Genomic DNA, 20,733 nt, shown 5'->3' with positions numbered 1-20,733 from the left:
GATTTCCAATCCTTAATCAGACTGAAGGAGACCTCCTGGCTTCTGATCCAAAAGCCAGATGGAAAAGTGAATCAAAAGCAGAGCCCAAGTCCCTACAACTGGTCTCTCTGCCACCTGCTGTCCGTCTCCCATCCACCTTCCACACTTCCACCAGACTTAACCTCAAAACTAGGTGACTGTGTCATTCTCATGGCTCAAACTCTTGTAATAATATCCTCAAGCTCAAATTAAAACATGAACCCTGCTTATTGACTTTAAGCTTTTCACTCTTCCATGAACATAAAACACCCTCTTCACTCTGTGTCCAGAAGGCTTGAGGCAGACCTGTGCTCCCGGCCAAAGCCCCCTCAGACTCCACCTGTGCTGGGAGACCTCTGTGGCTCTGCCCAGAGGATGCTAGGTTCCCCTCTGCTGTGCCCTCCCAGACTGAGGAGAGCTCTAACAGTCAAAGGCGATGCAGAATGACAGTCAGTGAATGGCAGTCTCAAATCTTGGTGCCTGACTCTTCCATACATCAGAGCTGACCGTTTTGACTTCTGCAGGTCCCTAACACAACTTAATTACTCCACACTAACTCCTTATTCATTATAAATTACCTAAATTCTCCTCTCCTGTCCTCCAAATATCCTCTCCCACCTTCATCCACTCAAAGTGATGAAATCAAGCAAGTTGAGTGAACTGACAATCAATTCAGCCAGTCCACTTTTTTTCAGGACTCCCCTGAATCAAATAGTTTCATTTTATATTAATAAAATAATCCTTTCGGCTTTCTTATCACCCATCTTATACTTATTCCAACTCTCCCTTTTAATTGTAATTCCTTTTATAGCGCTGATATTTCTCTAGTTCTTACTTCTACACTTAAATAGGTCATTCTTGTCCAACTAAGTTAATCGCTGTCATTGCCTGCTACAAAAGATGAAAAATATAAAATATAAGATGGCTCCTAATTGCCATCTTATAATGACTGAACACTGGACAATTACGAAATAATAATTCAATTGAGGCCATAACCCTCCATTGTACTTGATAATGGAAGATACAAAGGAAGGCCAGGCTGCCCCTTCTTATAAATGAGCAACCACAGTCTTTGTATCTCACCCACCGTCCTCTAACCGCGCCCTCCAGGGAAGGCACCCAATTGTCATTTCCACGCCCCACACCCACACCCAGCAATCCCAGGACCCGCTGTGCCCTGGTTGCCCTGCCACTGGGGGCTTCTCGGTGACCCAGGTACCTCATGCAGTGATGGCCAACGAGGGAGTCAGACCAGACTGGTGTAAAGGGGCCAACTGGAAACCCACAGGAAGGCCTGACCCGCCTCTGCACATGCCCAAGGTAGTAAATTTTGAAACCAGTCCTTACCGCTGCCTGCTGAGGTCATTCCTGGCCCACTGCTGCAGAGTGCCTGATACTCCGCTGCAATAAATTAACAGACAGTAAATGATCCCTTTGTTTGCAGAACAGGTCGATCCTGCTTTTGGTTTTGCACACATCATTTCCTCCAAAGTGAGTGGAACTGAAATAAGTGGCAACGGAAAGGAGGCATCTCCCGGGGGCGTCACCATTACACGGAGCTCCCATTGAAAGGCTCCGCATCACTGAGGAAAACAAGTTTTAAGGCAACAGGCAAGTTCCAGCAATTCCCCGTGCAGAGCACTTTCGGAAAAGGTGTTTTTCCTATAACTTGATTTTGTTCACCAGGGAACAGTTTACACTTACAGCGAAATGTGCCTGTTAAAGTGTGGTTTCTTAACTGTTAATAAAACTTTCTCCCACCATCTTGGGAATAATTTCGTTTCTCGGTGCGAGCTGTTTTCTCAGTACCCAGTTCTTAACATTTTCTCATTTCTCTTTGCAAAGTCTCTAGCCTCCACTCACAAGGACAACAGGGTATCTGTGTTTGCATTAAAGTATATTTTTTAAAAAAGTGAATATTTTTCAGGGTGCTAGACTCATTTTTTATAAGTCCATAGGAGAAGTATTGCATGATGTTAAAACTGTGAGATCTTATTGAAGAAATAGAAGTTTATGGACTATGTTCTAAGATTGTGATGGATCAGATTTCTATTTCTTTTTAAAAAATTAAACTTATTGGGGTAATGTTGGTTAAAATCGATAGAATGTTTTGCATGCAATTCCAACAATATTTGATGGACAGAAGAGCTTCATGGTTAAATGCAAATCATTTGCACTGAAGGGGCAGGAAAACTGGATCCTAGAGATGAGCATCTTTACAGGGGCTCCTGCAGCTCACTGCTGAAGCCAACAGTCCTTACAGTCTTACTAGAAAATCGTGTTCCTGATGACAGTGAAGCAAATGAGTTAGGCCATACATAGAGAGAAAACTAAGGTTGGATCCCTCAGAACCTGTGCCTTCTAGCAAATGTAAATTTGAGAAAAGTAGGAAAATCCCTTAATTTTTAAATCATCTTAAAGGGGGTGGGAAAAGGGAACAAGTGAAAGGTACCTGCCATTGTGTGTTTGAAAGACAGGAACTGGGAGCAAAAGGAAAAACATCCTTTTTATTCTCTCACATTAGCAATTAATTGAGACATCTAACCAAAAGGTGGAGAAATATTCTATGTAAATAAAAACAGGAAAAGCAAAATCTGACCAGTTTTGTAAAAAGTACTTTTAACATTAGTGCTAAAATTAGCTGATGCTTGGACTAAATGCAGATAAATTATTGTTCTTTTCCATTTGGGCAAGATCTGGTACTAAAGTATTCCCTGTGGTGAATTCAGGTCAGCATGGGCTTGAATGCTGATGGCCATACTTATTGCTGGGGGTCTTGGGAGCAAGGTTTTTCCCTCTGTTAGTTTCATCTTCTATAAATTGGAGACAATGATACCCAACTCACCCTATAGTTCTATGGATTTAATGAGAGAACATGGAAAGTGCTCAGCATAACACCTGGAAGAGCTCAAGCACTTAGATGACAGGTGTTGCTGAGCTAACTCAGTGTTGTGCCATGAAGGCTGCGGTATGGGGACAGATGAAAAAAATTCCTAATAATGACACTTCTGTGTATTTAACTGACTGATCTCTGTGAGAGGAAATGCTCAGCCAGTACGAAATATCTTCATATACAGCCCACTTGACCTCCATAGCACAAAGATGAGCTTGAGATGTTGTGTGGTTGGGGTTTCTCAGTAGATTAACTAAAGCTATTCCTTCGGGATATTTTCAATACCTTTGGAAATCCTTCTTCTCTCCGGAAATGAGGGGTGTCTACATTCAGATCCTTCATAATTTGGCATTTTCATTTACCAAAGAGGTAGAGAAACACACTGAATGAATTCACTTCCACATGTGGGCCTCTGCTGTGCAAATCCACTCAAATATAAATAGAGGCTCGTATAACTGGGCTTCAAATGTCACTCTAAGCTTTCTAAAGAAATCTGGTCTCCTTAGTCATCTTTTTATAAGCCCACTTATTTTCCTACAGCTCAAGTTCTTTGGAGATGTACTCAGTCCAGAGGAAAAAGGTGAGAACTATATGCACCAAGGGTCCTGGATTCTAAGTTTGGCTCTTCCACTCATTTACTATATGAACAAATCACCTATAGTCTCGTGCACCAGTTTTCAAGATATTTATCTATCTTCTAAATTCAAAGCATGCAACAAAAGTACTCTGAAAAGTTAAAGTAACATACAAAAGGCTGACAGTAATAATGTATGACTATAAAGTTATATGAAAGTATCTTTGTTGGATAAAATTATATTTGTATATTACATAATTGAAGTATTATAAACAAGTATTTAATGGATTGATAATCATATATAAAATGATAATTTGTATATTAGTCACTGGGTAAAGTAACCAGACAGAATAAAGCTTTTCTTCTTTCATTGGTATCCCCATTTTTTAAAAGTCTGCATTTAACTTTCTCTAACTTCTTATAATATATTTTAATTTCTAGGTCAGAAATGAACTAACGGAACCTATCAATGTGTACCAACCAATCAGGGCTACATGTTTTCAATATTAGATCTAACTCTAGGGCATTAGAAGCCAATGGCCAAGCCACCTTAAAATTCTGTTCAAATGCAGACAGTCTATTGTTTTAATTTCAATACACTCTTTTTGTCTTACAAATAAATATAATTTACAAGTGGAGAGGCTCCTCTGGGTTATCTAAAACAAGTCATTTTAGAGATGAGAAAACTAAGAATCCCTTTTCCATATCATTCCAGTTTATAATTATGTTTACTAATGTAAGCCATCTCAAACCTTTTTGAAAATAGGTGAGAAAAATTCCTAAACAAATAAAAATCCACAAAAAACTAACTCCACTCCTTTCTCCCCACCCCCCACCCCCCAGTTGAGTACTTTGTCTGCCTGTGACCAGGGAGCAGAATTCTGACTCGCGGACCAGTTTTCTTTCCACTGTGCCATGTCGCTTCAAATAGTGGAAATTACTTTTTCCCTAGGCTTGAATAAAATCATTTAGGAGTAGCGCACTAAAATCAACACGATGGATTTGAACAAAATTCACAAGGCCTTTTGGAGAAAAGTTGGAAATATTCAGGCAACCTAAAAATTATTTACTCTTACGCTGGATAAAATTCTGCTTTATAAGTCGTTCCTACAAAATGCAAACACCGTGAAACTACTTTAGAAAACAAAGTTACCTGTATTCCAAAGAGCATGACTATTATTGAGGTGGGGGAGTTCTGAGGGGAGGCACAAATGTGCTGCCTATTCCAAATGGTTGTTAGAATCAGGTGAGTAACGTGGATCAAGACTCCTGCCAAGACCCCAGGAAGGTACGTGATGTACCTGGAGAGCATATGTAATCTTTCCCTAGGACTTGCATAAATGCAAGACTGCACATGGTGGCACAAGGGTAGCATTGCAAGGAAGGCATCGCGTGACAGCACATACCTGAATTCTGTGCAGGACACGGCTGGCAAGGTTCCCCAAATGCATACTCAGTGTTGGCACAGCAGCATTCGGATTTAGTAACAGCACCAAACAAGGGCTTGACACACTGGCCTCTCTTGTATCCACCGTAGCATGTGCTCCGCATGTGTGTGTCTAAACGGGAAGACACATCTGTCATCACACCATTGCTTCAAACAGATGAGAGCCCCCAGGTCAAAGTTGAAGCTAGCTTTATTTATCCATCATCCCAGTTCTTACTCACAAATAATGCCTCTGGTGTTTGGTCTCAATAAGAAATAATAAAACAAAAAAACTGCACTCAGTTTCCAAGCACTGGAAACCAGTGGCCAGATTCCTTCAGTGTTCTAGGGACTATCCTGGTTTCCCTAACTGGGAGGCACTTAGGCACTGGAATTATACTTCATTCATTTCTGTCTGCCCCAGGCCTGTACAAAGCAGACACTTCATAATGAATGATGGCTGATGGCTGATTATCATCCCATGATAAATAAGATATTTATGAATGGTGGCCTACCTCTAAATAGACATGTAATTATTGAATGTCTGAATTAGATGTACTTTCAAAAAAGGGAAGTTTGATCTGTCAAGATTCATTATAGAAATCTGTAAAAGTTGGCCAATAAATAGTGTCATCTTTAGCATCAGGGAAGGGTTGTCCAGCTATGCCCAATCCCCTCCCAATTCAAAGGGTTCACTATCTTTCTTAAAAATAATGTGATTAAAATTCATATCTATTTCTCAAGAAATCTCAAACTTCTTATAAAGCCACATAAAACTATTATCATGTAAGTTTCTTGGTTATGCATATCATCCTCTGCTGCATTCTATCTTTCCCTTTGGACATTAATACTCAATGAACATGTTGCCAAGAGATAATGAGCATACACAGGCCAATTTCAAAAGCCATTATCAATCAAGGAGGGTTGGAGAAAACTGAGGACAGCTATGTGATTAGGAAAGAAAAGGGGTAAGAAGAGATGAGGATTCCCTTGCTTTTCATTTACTGCAGCTCATCTTTCTATCGTTTAAATTAATATCCAATTTATCCAAGAAGAGAACTGACTGTTGGTTTGTTGCTCCATAAATATTAATTATATCATATCTGCTGCAGTTGATTGCATTTGCTATTGGTGGGTTTTATTGATTGACAGAGCATGGATCACTATCCTACATCCAGTTATGGCTTAACCTACCAACGCACACTCGTCCGTCCAGCCCCACAGCCAGTCCTGGAAAGCATTCACATTTGTAGGAGCCATCGGTGTTGACACAACGCCCGTTCATGCAGATCCCCGGTGTTTCACACTCGTTAATATCTGTGGTGTGGAAAAGCACTTATTAAAAAAAAAGTAACTTTCATCTACAGCCATAACATGTTTATAGTTCTATTACAACATTTGGAAATGGGGAAGATGGGACATAATATGCAGGATCAGCAATCAAAGCTCAATAAAATGCATTTTCAGTCTCCTTTGAGAGAATAGCAACACAAACCAAGAGAAATAACCTGGCTGAGTTTATTTCTTTTCCGTAGAAAGCTATTTTAATAACATTCTCCTGATATATATATATTCCAAAATAAGAATCGCAAAGGCAAAAACAGAACTGGAAGCAGAAGAAAAGTGATGGCTAAAATACAAAGGATCTGGTGCAATGTTTCACACGGCAATTCTTCCAGGACTGCCAAGAACCTAGCTTGATAATAAACTGCACCTTTGACCTGGGCAGAAAGCTTTTCCTTTGGGCATCCAATACCCAGACTGGTATTCATTCTAGTAGGCCTCAGGCCTTAGTTCTCTGGGACAATTAGCATGGCATTAAGAGACACAGAACTAAAGCCTCAATGACACACCATAGGACAGGAATAGAAAATGAATGCAGATTATTTTGATGACCATTCCTGGTCAACAACAGCACTGTAAGTAAATGGAACCCAGCAAAGAAAAACATTTCACAGGCATTACAAACACTTTATAGTATTGTGTATGCATACTTAGGTGAACCTGATAAATGTCTTTACTAGATACATACCGATAATAGTAGTGATTCCCGCCCCCCTAAATATAGGGAAATAAAGATGATACCAAAATTGTGTTTTGGAAAACATATAATACTTAGAAGCAAGTCATTTTATAACAACTCCTTTTATAATATACAACTGGTGTATGCAACTCTTTCCATTCTTTTGACCTTAAAAAGGCAAATTGAGACTGAAAACACCTCTGCCTTTTACTTAGCTTATGTTGTTTGGCACAAAATATATACAGATGGTCCAAGATTCTGTGTACAGATTTGTATGTAAAATGGCAGTTATATTTAAATACATGAACTCAAATTGGTCCACTTACTTGAGTCACCTTTTGTTCAAGATGAGACCTACAGTAAAACAGTGGCAACTGCAACATGAAAAGTAACATGAAGGTTTTTTTGTGTGTGTTATTACTGGGGACACAGATATAATACTGATTGCTGAAAGTGAGCAGTCTCAGCTTTCAAAAAGTGACCAGGGAGCCTGGTCAGTGTTGCTCAGGGGTTGAGTGTTGACCTATGAATCAGGAGGTCACTGGTTTGATTCCTGGTCAGGGTACATGCCCAGGTTGCAGGCTTGATCCCCAGCTGGGGGCATTGCCGCAGGAGGCAGCTAATCAATGTTTCTCTCTCATCATTAATATTTCTATCTCTCTCCCTTTCTTCCTCTCTGAAATATCTATCTATCTATCTATATATATATATCTATATATATAGTTTTTAAGTGACCAAGGAGGCCATGCTGCTCATCAGATCAGTTAACTACAGAGATTGAATTAGCAGTTTATTTGGCTTTGAACAATCACATCTTTGTGGGCTCAGAACTAAGTGCTCAGCATGAAGAGAAAAACCTTGTCCTGTGATGGCAAGAGAAACACCATGGAAAATAAGAAAATCTGCATATAAGGAATTTTCTTTTTCCTTTATTCTTATTACAGTGTGTGTTCCATGTTCTCTATATACCAGAAAAGAAAGAAGACTGGTAAGAATATGGAGCATTTTCCCTCTCTCATTTTCTCTCTCCAGCTTTCATTCTTAAGCCAGAATGGTAAAGTCAGAACAAATCTTCCAAGTCATTAGGCACTTTCAGATGAATGGAACAACCTAGCCTATATAATCCTATATAATAAAGAGCTAATATGCTAATTAGACCAAACAGCAGAACAACCGTCTGGACGACCTTCCTGGACGAAGCTGGGGCTGCGAGAGCCACGCCCCTCGCACGAATTTCATGCATCAGGCCTCTAGTTTATTGATAAGATACTATTTCACTGGTTGCAAATAGTTACAAAAACTAGTTTCATCTATGAGGTCATAGTGTCTTCTGAAATAGTCCCATCACCATTCTCTATTGGCATACTTAACGCTGAGAGGCTATGGGCTGGCTCACTAGCAGCGTAAAGGCACTGAAAGTGAATCTTAGTGTGCTCTGTGGGTCGCTAAGAGGAGTGTGTGTTCTTGCTAAAGGTCTGCTCACAAGGGAGCCTTCACATCTCTTCCCCTTTCTTTTTCACTTGTACAGCACTTGATCTGTACATTTTGGCACTCCGTTATGCTGTCTTACATTGCAGAATATTTCCATATGTTCATCTTGTCTTCCCAACTCTTGAGTTTCTCCCTGTACAGGGCTCAAAAGTACAGAAACCAATTTTCTACCTCAAATTTGAAAACTCAAATGTTTTCCCTTGCTATGAAGACAGATTTGCCCAACATCAAGTTAAGTCACTGCTGTGAAGGTCATAGAGAACGTAGGTAAACAACCAAGAACTAGAAGCTCTTTAAAGCCTAGAGAACATGCACGTCTTGCCAAAGACTTGATGTAAGGCTTCCTTCCATAACACCTTTACCAAAGCTGTCCACCAGCTGGAGAAGGGGCACCACTGAACTTTATCCTGCTTCCGCACTCGTGAAGAGCTCGATGCCCTGTGCTCCCGCATCTGAACCTAGGAGCAAAAGGCTTTGTGTGCGGCACTTTAGCGGATTTCCGGGGCCTGTGTTGAGTGTGAGGTTTCTTGAGAAGCCTGGTTCCAACTCAGATCTTGAACCCAAGCGCAATAGCCTCTCACCCCTGACTAAATAAAACAAGAGACTCTAAGCACAGATGGATCCCCTATGACTCGCCTTAGGACCCCTGATTTCAAAAGCACAAATGAAAATCTTCACTTTTGCTTCAATACCTGGAGCAATGAGATTATTTCAAAAGCTACCAAGCTACACAGTGGCTCTTGGTTCATTTATCTGTTCTGCTTAATCCTGTTTCCCTTTTGTTTCTTGATAAAGCCTAAATAAATTGTCCATGAAGAATTTTCTGTTCCTTAAGGTATATGGCGGGAATCATGAAAAGAGATCACTGCAATGAGTCCACATTTTTTTGTCCAGGTGAAGATGGAAGAGGTGGCAAAGGGAAGCCATCAAGGAGGCTAACTGCCATTATTCCCCAACTGCAAGGAAGGGGCAGACCCAGCTCATCCAAAAGGCACTCTCATCTGTTGGTAGACCAATTGGGCTCCTTTAAGGAGACCCCAAACATCCTCTCTGTAACAAGGACAGCCTCCTGGGCACTCAATGTAGCTCTTTGGATGGCTGGACTTAAGAAGTTGCGTAAGCCAGAATTCGGAGTAATTTAAATGAAGAGAATCAATAAGGAAAATGGTACCTCTAAGTAATATAGAGCGAAGGAAAAAGCAGAACATGATGTAGAGTTCTACAGCACAAACCTTTACAATAACGCCCATCTGATGCCAGCTGAAATCCAGGTTTGCAAATACATTTAAAACTGCCATCTTCATTGATACACATTCCATTAAGGCACATGTTCCGTATGCTGCATTCATCCATATCTTAAAACACAAAAATACGTTTTCTTAGGACCAGAAGAGTAAGCCTACAAAGGAAGCCAACCTAGATGGATATAATTGTTTCTTTATATTTCTTTCTTTTTTAAAATTATAGTCTAAGGCCATGGTCGGCAAACTGCGGCTTGCGAGCCACATAAGGCTCTTTGGCCCCTTGAGTGTGGCTCTTCCTAAGCCTTAGGAGTACCCTAATTAAGTTAATAACAATGTACCTACCTATATAGTTTAAGTTTAAAAATTTGGCTCTCAAAAGAAATTTCAATCGTTGTACTGTTGATATTTGGCTCTGTTGACTAACGAGTTTGCCGACCACTGGTCTAAGGCTAATTATCATCCAAATTACAGCACACAAACAGAGAGGGGCCAAAGGAAATATGTATCTCAAGTTCTCAATTTTTGACATATGCATGCAAACTATAAGGCTAAATTTATTTTATGACATGTATATATAATATACACATATACACATACATGTATACATACATATATATATAAGTTCATATATAATTTTGTCATAAAAATATACATATACATATTATGAAATTTGACTCAATAGAAACTACCAGGACTCTTTTAAGGAATAGCAGTTTAAAAACTGAAAATGTGTTAGCAGCCTCATGGTTAAATTTACTTCACAGATCCATATTACTTCTCATATACCAAAAATAAAAAGTCAATAATGGAATTTTGAAATTTGTTTAGGTGATTTCGTGATTCTTTAAAAAGTGGAAACCAGAGCCCTGGCCAGTGTGGCTCATGTGGTTGGGCACTGTCCCATGCACTAAAAGGTTGCTGGTTCCATTTCCGGGCAGGCCACATGCCCAGGTTGTGGGCTCCACCCATAGGGGGCATGCAGCCTTCGCTGTTTCACATGGATGTTTCTCTCTCTCTCTCTCTCTCTCTCTCTCTCTCTCTCTCTCTCTCTCTCTCTCTCTCCCTCCCTCCCTCCCACTTCCTCTCACTAAAAATCAATCAATATATATAGTTTAAAAAGTGGAAACCAGAGAATCAGAGGACAGCTTGAAGTTTGAAGCAATTTCAAATAGGGGTAAGAAAAAAATGTATTTTTAAAATGCAAGACTTGACTATGGATTACAGTCATGCCAGCTAACTTTTAAGGATCCTTTGACCATGAGGATATTTCTTTAAATTCATCAATATGTTATTTTATTTAATATTCAAGCTGTCTTGGGAGGCACTTGATCTAGACATGGTGTGTTTTTACTTACCGGCATTAGTCAGATCAGTGTAATTTATGATTTTTTTAAAACAGGATTCTATCCCAACTGAGAATTTTGGCATTATGTCTTTGAATTGAATCACTGAGATAATATTCTGCCAAAAATGTTTCTAAGAACAATTTTGAAATTCTTTTAATGTATGAATAGATTCTTGGGATCTTTCCCAAAGACGTTGGGAAAGATGATAAGGGCCATTCTTCATTTTTCACTGAAAGTCTAAGAAGTGGAAACTCATCAATAATTGCCATAGTTTCAATTTAGGAAAAAATGACAAGGGAAAAAGACAAAATATTTGAAACAGCCCAATTCAAAAAAATGAGGTAATTTAAGAGATAATATAAAATTATGGCTGGCTCTCTATAGTCAAATATTCTCTCAATCAAATTTTACATTTTCAGATACCCATTAGTAATATGTTATTACTAGGTAGACAGTTTAAACAAAAAGATCATATATGACTAAAGAATAAATGATGTACCCTGCATTTTAAAAAATAATGTACAAGTTCTAATTATATAAAATTAGGAAGTAATGATTTATGCTACCTAAGTTTCATCATAACCAGGGATCTTTAAATGGCAAGCTCTCCTCCTATATTTAAAATATATTTGACTCACAGAAATGTGAATTAAAGGCACGGATATTGTCGAAAATTATGCTTGCCTCCCAGATAACAATATGTGAAATATATTTGATATTTTGAACTTTCACTCAATGGTTGACTTGGTCTTGTTAAAGACATCTGATATTGACACTCACTGGAAGAAGGGAGATAACAGTATTATACTGTTATTGTTAGCATGCTGTCATTACCTTCACAGTTCTTCCCATCTCGTGTAACGTGAAAGCCCGCATTACACACACAATGGAAACTGCCGTCTGTGTTGATGCAACGTCCATTATTGCATATCCGGCCGTTCTGTAAACATTCATCAATGTCTAAAATCAAAGTTAAAGTAGAAGAGATAGCATTAGTGAGGGGGTTAAAAATTATTTTATTTCTCCCTCCCTCCAACTCCAAACTCATAATCTTAATCTTGGGTCACAATTACTAAATAATCTTCAAACATAAAGTTGGTATCAAATATTGTGAGAAATAAGATTACTGATTAGAGTTTGAAAGACATATGAACAGAAGAAAAATGTCAACATAAGAGTACTCCCTCTAACTCTAATTTCTAATAAGACTCTTTAAACCTCGATTTATAAATAAAATAGATTCTTCTTCACCATTTTCCTAGCTGAGTTAATGAGCCAGTATACACCATTATTCATGTTGAACTTTGGCTGGCGTCCTTCAATACAGTTGCTTGTATGGAAAATAATACAATACTCAACAAAATATAATACAAGGATAAACTGTTTCATATATTAACAGCAGTAAACCTACTTTTGCCACATCCTATATATGATAAAAAAGGCAGATCTGATAGCTATATCAGAATAATAAAACAGAAATGCCATTAAAAAAATATTTAATTCTATCTGAAAACCATAAATCACATGACTCTGAAATGTCTACCTTCCTGATGGCAGTTCTGGTTCAAGTACAATGTTATTGTTTATTTATTCCTAGTCACTTTTCTAACTTCATGAGTATTCTAGCTACCAAATAAAGCATTGGTACTGTGGGCATTTCCCTCTTTTTTTCTATTGTATTCAATATTATGCCAAAGTAAACAGCAGAGCTTGATGTGAAAGTGTTAAAGATGACAATAACTGGAGTAAACGCATATCTGATCTCTCATTTAAAGATTGATAGTAAACCCAAATTGGACAAGACAGTGTCCTGGATTATCTGCTCCTCTCAGTTTCTAGGCTAGATACCTGGAGGAACATCAAAGAGGATGAACACAAACCGCCTTGTCCACATAGCACACAATCTTTGCCAGGGCTTATTCCCCAGAAGGCCAAGACCAGGGATCTGTGGAGAACCGGATGAGAGCAGACCTACCTATTGGAGCTGAGACCACATGTGCCTGATTATAAGTGCCCTCAACACCCTCCGGAGGACAAGAATGTGCACTCATGGCACATGGGTTGTTCTGACTGTCTACCCCACGTCTGCATGGTGTCTTGTGGTTGACCCTCAGGCGCACTTTCTTTCTGGGCAGACCCGGCAGTGGTTTCCACACGAGTCCTTGGACTAGCTGAGGCAGTCTGGGCTTTTCTTCTGTCTGATCTTTGTGCCAACAACCTCCAATCTTTTTCTCTCTCATTTATTTCTTAATCCTTGCTAAAATCTGACTTGCTCCACACTCCAAAAAAAATAGGAAAACCCACATATTCTTGAGGATAGGATAAAGAGTTCAGCGTTTTCTCTCCTAACTAATTTCTGAACGCCCCGGGCTCCCTGCTGCTCTACAAGATGAATGAAAAGCTTGCCATTCAAAGTCTGTCTCTCCTGACCTCTATTCAGCCCATCATGTATTTCTCAATGAACTACACAGCCTTTCTGACCATCTGTGGCAAGTATCTACCCAAAAATGTGAGTATTTTATCCATTTTCTCTGTTTGTGATAAGCTTATTAGTACTAGCTATTAACGAAGACAGTGCTGGAGGCTTTTAGGTAATCCTCAGTCTCTCATAAAGCAATCCTCACATTAATGACAACATTCATCTCCACTGCTGGCTGTGCCCTACGTGAGTGCTCCCAATGATGTCTTTGAGTCATTTACTTAATAGTGTGGACTTCCAACACATCGCTTTCCATTTGTTTTCTACTATTGCAAAAATGCCTAGTACACTGTTTGTACATGCCAATTATAGTTATATTATTTATTCGATTTTAGAACCTTTTTATATTGTTTAAACATTAAAAAGGTTCTAAAATCGAATAAATAATCTAACTGTCCATACTTCTAATTCAATAAGTATGCTATTAATAGAAATATCAGCAGACTGAAATGCTACATACTCCAGTTCTTTTCTGCTCAAAACTGCCAATTGCAAGTAGTGAACTAAAATATACCACTGGCAGGCAATCTCCAACTCAGAACAAAATATGAAGATTTTGAAATTAGTCACTGATACAAACACTTATAACTTCTGTATGTCTTCAACTCATAGCTTTTGCTAAAAGAGGCAATAAAATTAACTCTTATGAATGGCTTACGAATTTTTAAGTCATACAAACCTCCCATCTTTCCTTGTATTTAATTTTAACAGGGAGTTTTCTTGCTTTTATCTGGCTTTACTGGATCAGTGATACAGCTCATTCTGTGCCAAATTTATAAAGATATAGATATATGAGTTCTCTGAGGGTGGGGAGTACCCCTTGGTACATCACAGTCAACCAATAAAAGGCATTTTGGGTGACTTGATACGTTCATGAAGAAACAAACCTAAAGGGAAATTTTCATGAGGAACCACTGATAACAGTGCTTCGAAAACTTTAATGTGCACGTGGATCCCTGAGGATCATGTTAAATTTAAATGTGATTCTTCCTCGGCAGATCTGGGGTGGGACCTGAGATTCTGCACGTCCCATCAGCAAACGGGTGATGCAGCTGCTGACCGCACTAGGAAGCAGCAAAGACTTACAGGCTACTTCCTTAGCCTTTAGACCAGGGGTGGGAACCTTTTTTCTGCCAAGGGCCATTTGGATGTTTATAGCATCATTCTCAGGCCACACAAAAGTATCAACTTAAAAATTAGCCGGCTCTATTTGGTCAAACATTTAATTAACACCCCCCTAATGTCTTGGCTGGGCCGGACCAAATGATTTCTCGGACCTCATACAGCCCATAGGCCGGACGTTCCCCAGCCCTGCTTTAGACCTTGCCATTAATGAATGAATTGCATCCACTTTCACCTGAGACTTTCCGAGTCAACAAAAGACAACGCCATTCCCTAACTCTCAGATAAAAAATTAACAGGCGATAGTGATGAGGCAAAAAAAGTAGTGAAAATCAGGACATTCCTGCAGGCACAGAAGCTTCTTTTACAATAATTTGAATGTCAGATTTTATGACAATGTCCTTTGAAGTAATAATTATCTGGAGTGAAGTGCGAAAATCAGTGTGACCATGTTAGCCGTTCTTGGTAAAGGTTAGTTAAACTCCATTGAAGTCCTTCGAAGCAAATCTCTCACTGAGCACACACGCCCCCCATCCCAGCGGGGACATACCTCGGCACTCCGTCCGGGTGAGCGTGCTCTGGTAGCCGGTGCGGCACTGGCAGGTGTAGGAGCCCTGGTTATTAATGCACTCTCCCCCGGCACACGGGTTTTTCTCACATTCATCCACATCTGAAAAACACAGTATATTTTAGTAAGAAATTTGATAGCATAACTCATAACTCCAGGCCATTTTATTGGTTTCCTTTTTATGTTAAAACACTTTCATTTTAAGAACTAAAAAGCGTAGTCAAAGGATCTCTTTTCTTTTCACTGCAGAGTGCCGTGTCACCAGCCACTTGAAGACTGGTGGAGCAGTTAAAGTGTATTCTTCTCTTGTGTCATTTTTCAGAGAAAAATGCTGAACACGTAGCAACTCAATACTCCAAGCTAATAAACATTTTATCTTCCCTGAGCCTTGCCCAAAAGAATCAAACAGAATAACACTTCAGAAGCGGCTTCTGGATAGGATTCTGAGTATCTCTCGAAGCCTGATTTTTCCATAAAAAGGTGTGACGCCATCTAAGCATCCCCTGCTGAACTCCACTGGGAACATTAGAACAAAACATGACCCCCGCTGTCCTCTAAAGGGCCATTCTCACCCATCATGGAGCCCTCCTTCACCGTGTCCCCAGACAGGCTCCCACTAGTTTTACAGTCATGGCGAACTATCCGTAGACTTAGAGGTAAACTGGTTTACATTCCTCTATTGCAGTGGTTCTCAACCTTCTGGCCCTTTAAATACAGTTCCTCATGTTGTGACCCAACCATAAAATTATTTTTGTTGCTACTTCATAACTGTAATGTTGCTACTGTTATGAATCGTAATGTAAATATCTGATATGCAGGATGGTCTTACGTGACCCCTGTGAAAGGGTCGTTCGACCGCCAAAGGGGTCGCGACCCACAGGTTGAGAACCGCTGCTCTATTGTAAAGGCGAGGAAGCTAAGGCTCACAGAGGATACACGACCTGGCCAAGGTCACATGCTTCTGGTGGCAGGTGCAGGTCTGACCTCACACTCCCCAGCCCTGAGCTGGATGTTCCCTCTTCTGCCCAACTCAGGGTGACCTCTAGGGTTGAATGACTTTCCAATGGGCTGCTAGGGGGGGCTTTCACATCGCCAGGGAACTCCACAGCACAAGAAACCAAGAACGACTGATTTTTGCCTGATTCATAATTTCAGAATTGGAATTTGAAACAGAACTAAGGGAAGAATTTATTATATTTTTAAACATTAGATGGCAACTGAGTTTTCTTAACAATATAAGGTCCCTGTGGGACATTTCCTCCCTTCACTAGCTTAAAGGTCTTGTCAACCATTTAAAGTTTCTCTCTTCAGTTTTTAATAACTAGAGAGAGTTGGTAAGTTGTCCATTTAAATTAGTAACATGTGAAAAGATTTTATAATTTGAGATATTTTTAATGCTCACGCATTTTAGTAAGATGAGTTAAGCTGGGGTTACCAACAAAGATTTGAATGTATTTTACAATAAAAGTTAAAAGTCACTGTGTTAGGCAGAATAATGGCCCCCAAATATGTTCATGTCCTAACCCCCAGGACCTGTACATATGCTACATGGCCAAGGGGAATGAGGTTGCAGGTAAAAATCAATGCTGCTAATCAGCAGATCTGAGCTGGGGAGGGTCTCCTGGATCACACAGATCCCCCATGGTGATCACGAATGTCCTTGAGTGGAAGGGGGGCTTGGAAGAGGGAACCAGAGAGTTAGAGACTGATCTGAGGATGTGACCCTGTTGGCTTTGAAGATAGAGGGAGGACCCCTCAGACAAGGAATACAGAAGGCTCCAGAAACTGGAAAAGGCAAAGAAATGGGTTTTCCCGAGAGCCTCCAAGGGGAGCACAGCACTGTAACACCTTGCTATCACCCCCGGGAGACTGTGTTGGACTTCTAACCTACAGAACTATAAAATAATACATTTGTGTTGCCACTTGCAATGCCACTAACTTGTGATGCCACTAAGTTTGAGGTGACTTGTTACAGAGAATAGAAAACCTGTATAGTCAAGGAACAGAACACTGCAGTAACCTCTTGCTACCAACCTAGCGATCTATTACATACCGATGCACTCCCCACGAAGGTCCAGCTGGAATCCTTTGTTGCACTCACACCGGTAGCTCCCAGGAGTTGGAATGCAGCGTCCGTTTTGACAGAGGTGACGAAACAACTGGCAGTAATCAGTGACGTTGACTGGCAGCACCCCTAAAGGAATCATATTAAATCCCATTAAAATGCTTTGTAACTAGGGCATCTTTCATCAGCACTTAATCTGGAAATAATGGGCAAGATGTTGGATCATAAAGGAAGGAGACCCTGGGCAAACAAAGGTCATCTGGCTTCAATAAAGCATACTTCCATCCTGCCCACAGAGATCGCATGTGCACTGTAGCACACCTGGCCAGGCATCACCTGCTTCTCTGTCTACTCCTCCCCACCCCTTTTTCCACCCCAATCTCAAGATTCCAGGTTGAAGACATAAGGCAGTGAGTTATTGGCATTTACTTGCAAAACTGCTTTGTATGACTAATAACCCAAGGATAATTTTACACCTCCTCTATTAATTCATCCTGTAATCAGATTTAAATCTCTCCCAAATCTTTCCCACAGTTGACTGAAAACATCTATAACATAAAAGGACATTAATCTCTGGAGAATATGAAACCTCCCATTTTTAATCTAAGAACTAGGTAAATTGAGAAAGTTTTATACAACACTATATAAACTCAAAGTTAATCCAAGATTTGGTAAAATTATTTAATGACTAAAGCAGCATAACCAACAACAAAAAAGTTAAGCTGACTAATGCAAGAAAAATTGCTAGATGACTTCTGAATTCTTACTTGGTGGTTCCCGAGATGGATACGGATAGTCCACTGGTGGTCGAGGGCCCAGGACGCCAGGTCCCGGAGGAAAGCCAGGAGGAACAGGGTGAACTGGAGGAATGGGGCCAATCGGTGGGGGAGGATATCCTGGTCTCTCGGGAATCACCATAGGGACAGAGCACAGCTTGTTGTAATCCTCTGGAAAAACACAACAGAACACAACAGCTAAGCTGTAGCATCTCTCATTGGTCCACGGAAATCATCCTTACTTTTCAAAGAAATCTTTGAGTAGCACTGATCTTCAAACCACGTAGGTCAACTGAAGAAAAGGAAAAAAGCCAACTGACTTCATTCCCATTCAGAATACCTACAACAGCAGCCATACTGGTACAATAATTCAAAACCCAAAACAAACTTACCAGGGGGTGTACCAATGCCTCTTTCAAACCCAAGGAAGTCTTTAACTTATATCACAATTCACTTCAAAGGAGAAGAAATGCCACTTTCTCCATCTAGTCCCGCCTGTGGATCCCAAAGGACTCTAAAGAGTACCCTTAAAAGCCCAGATTTTATTTCATGCGCAATGGAAAGCACTGGAGGTCTTCAGCAGGGTTAAGATGTGAGAAGATGAACATTTCCAGATCATTCTTGCTAACGTGGAAGATGTACTGGAGGGAGCCAAGACAATGATGACTGAACAAAGGTAGTAGTGATGGAATCAGACAGAAGTAGATAAATTTAAAGCACATTTTAGAGAAAAATGGATAGTGCTTGGTGCAGGAGTAAATGTCAGAGTGGAGGAAAGAGGAAATTGAGAATGACTTCTAATTTCCTGGCTGTGCGATTGGGTAGATAGATGCAGGCTCTGATCCCTGGGGTGGGGAAAAGTGTGGTGGGGGTGGGTTTGGTGGGTGGAAGCTCTATGTTCCATCTGAACAGACGAGTTTTGAGACATCAGACATCCCAGTGCAGATGAGTTTGAAGAGTTTGAAGCCTAAAGAGAAGTCAGGCTGGACATAAGTTTTGGAGTCATCAGTAGATGGGTGATATCTAAAGCCTTAGAGATGGATGAGCTCATCTTAGGAAGGGAATGCGGGGACAGAACCCCCAAGGAGCACCTACGTGTGAAAGACAGCAGAGTGCTGGTGAAGGAGGGGCCCACGGGGCCCAGGGGGTGGCGGTCTGCTGCTAATGCTGCCTAATGACCCTCTGAACCAGTACACCCTGATTCAGGCCGATTCCTATTTCCCACAATGCCATGTCTTTATTAGAAGAAACTGTCTTTAGATCTGTGACACTCCCCCCCCCCCCGGGCTTCCAAACAGGTGTTTTTAAACAGCACCCAGGTTTCCAGAGATGTACTAACTAATCAGTTTCCTGTTTCCCACAAATAGCCATATTCTGTCATAGTAACCTTCTTTGAGAAAAATGACCATGCAATTTTTCATGTATTTTTACTCTCTTGCCAGAATATTGATAATTGTATTATCACTGTCACAGAGAGATTCTCCCATAGTTATTTTCCATATTAATTTAATCCATTAATAGAAATTAGGCCAATATTTTTCATTTCTGTGTGGACTAAAGTCTGGCTTCTTCTAAGACACAGTAAAATGTCTTACTGAAATACATTCATAATTCAACCTCCCATGCTCAGCCTAGCCCTTAAATTGTGTCTTAAAATGCACATAAAAGGAATCTGTTAATGTGCTGGATTTAATTGAATGCCAATTATATTAAAGGACTCGTTTTGCTTCCAAGCATCAAGCAGCCTTTCTTTCTTTTTTTAGCCTTTTTGCATTTGTACAAAAGAAGTTCCATCGCTTATCATAATTTCTGCTAATTAGGTGGGTATATTACTTTAAGCATGCCATTAAATGCATCATGTCCTCTCCAGGAGAGTATATCAGACTGGGTCCTGTACTTTCTTCAGCTTCATAACTGTCCATTAAATGCCTTTACATTCAGGATCAGCAACCTGGGGCGAATTTTGTTCAGTTGATGTCCACCTTTCCTATCCCCATTTAACCCAGAGATGATACAGATTTTATTTTTTGAAGAGTAAAAAACTGACCTATCTAAGATATTCCTTCCTATGTCATCACTCTCTGTCAGAGGCCCAAGCTCTGTAGCACTGGTACTGGAACATTTGAGCAAACACACGCCTACCCGCAAATGTGTTTTCTCTATCAGTCTGTTTTGCCCTGGGCCTACTTCAGCCTGTGCATCTTTCCTGATACAACTAGGACCCGAGAGAACCAGGCCTTCTGCCCCGCATGTCCCAAAGTAGGTCTTCAGGCACCTAAGCCTGCTCCAGTTTCCTCTCTCCTCTACGCAAGCCTCAACACAGGAAGAAAACCACATTGATGCTGCTGATTCCTAAGTTAACATATGTATTTAAAAAGCAATTTTCCTGGTACCCAAGCCATACGTCTTAGTAGGAAGTCATGTGTGTCTAAACAGCGACCTACTAAATGTTCTCCCTAATGAATGAAGGAGGGTGGGTTATATTTTTAGGTCAGAGACCGTAAGCAAATCAAATAAAATATATGACTTGGTATATGTTAAAAGATATTGAAAGATTTTATTGCTTCTTTAACTCACACATATAATTCTCAGCAATAAACAGAAATTTTATAGCAACATCTGTGAGCAATTCTATAACCCTCGATAATGGGCAATTCGCATTCTGTGAGGAGCATACTCTGAAGTATTTCATTAGCTCTGCATTATCC

General features: G+C 40.1%; 1 protein-coding gene across 2 annotated transcripts in view; it reads right to left on the bottom strand.

Moving 5' to 3' along the window:
* Positions 1–20,733, bottom strand: part of FBN1 (fibrillin 1) — a 236,939-nt gene that overhangs the window by 94,425 nt on the left and 121,781 nt on the right. For both annotated transcript variants that reach the window (XM_059702174.1, XM_059702182.1), the window contains 8 exons: positions 18,017–18,196; positions 17,238–17,378; positions 15,167–15,286; positions 11,850–11,975; positions 9,658–9,780; positions 6,106–6,228; positions 4,892–5,044; positions 1,366–1,419 (listed from right to left, as the gene is read on the bottom strand). In XM_059702174.1, the coding sequence (XP_059558157.1) occupies positions 1,366–1,419; positions 4,892–5,044; positions 6,106–6,228; positions 9,658–9,780; positions 11,850–11,975; positions 15,167–15,286; positions 17,238–17,378; positions 18,017–18,196 (1,020 nt within the window). The remainder of the gene's footprint in view (positions 1–1,365; positions 1,420–4,891; positions 5,045–6,105; positions 6,229–9,657; positions 9,781–11,849; positions 11,976–15,166; positions 15,287–17,237; positions 17,379–18,016; positions 18,197–20,733) is intronic.

This window comes from Myotis daubentonii, chromosome 1 (genome assembly GCF_963259705.1).
Source record: "Myotis daubentonii chromosome 1, mMyoDau2.1, whole genome shotgun sequence".
In the NCBI taxonomy this organism is placed as follows: domain Eukaryota; kingdom Metazoa; phylum Chordata; class Mammalia; order Chiroptera; family Vespertilionidae; genus Myotis; species Myotis daubentonii.
This window is presented reverse-complemented; position numbering and strand designations above follow the sequence as displayed.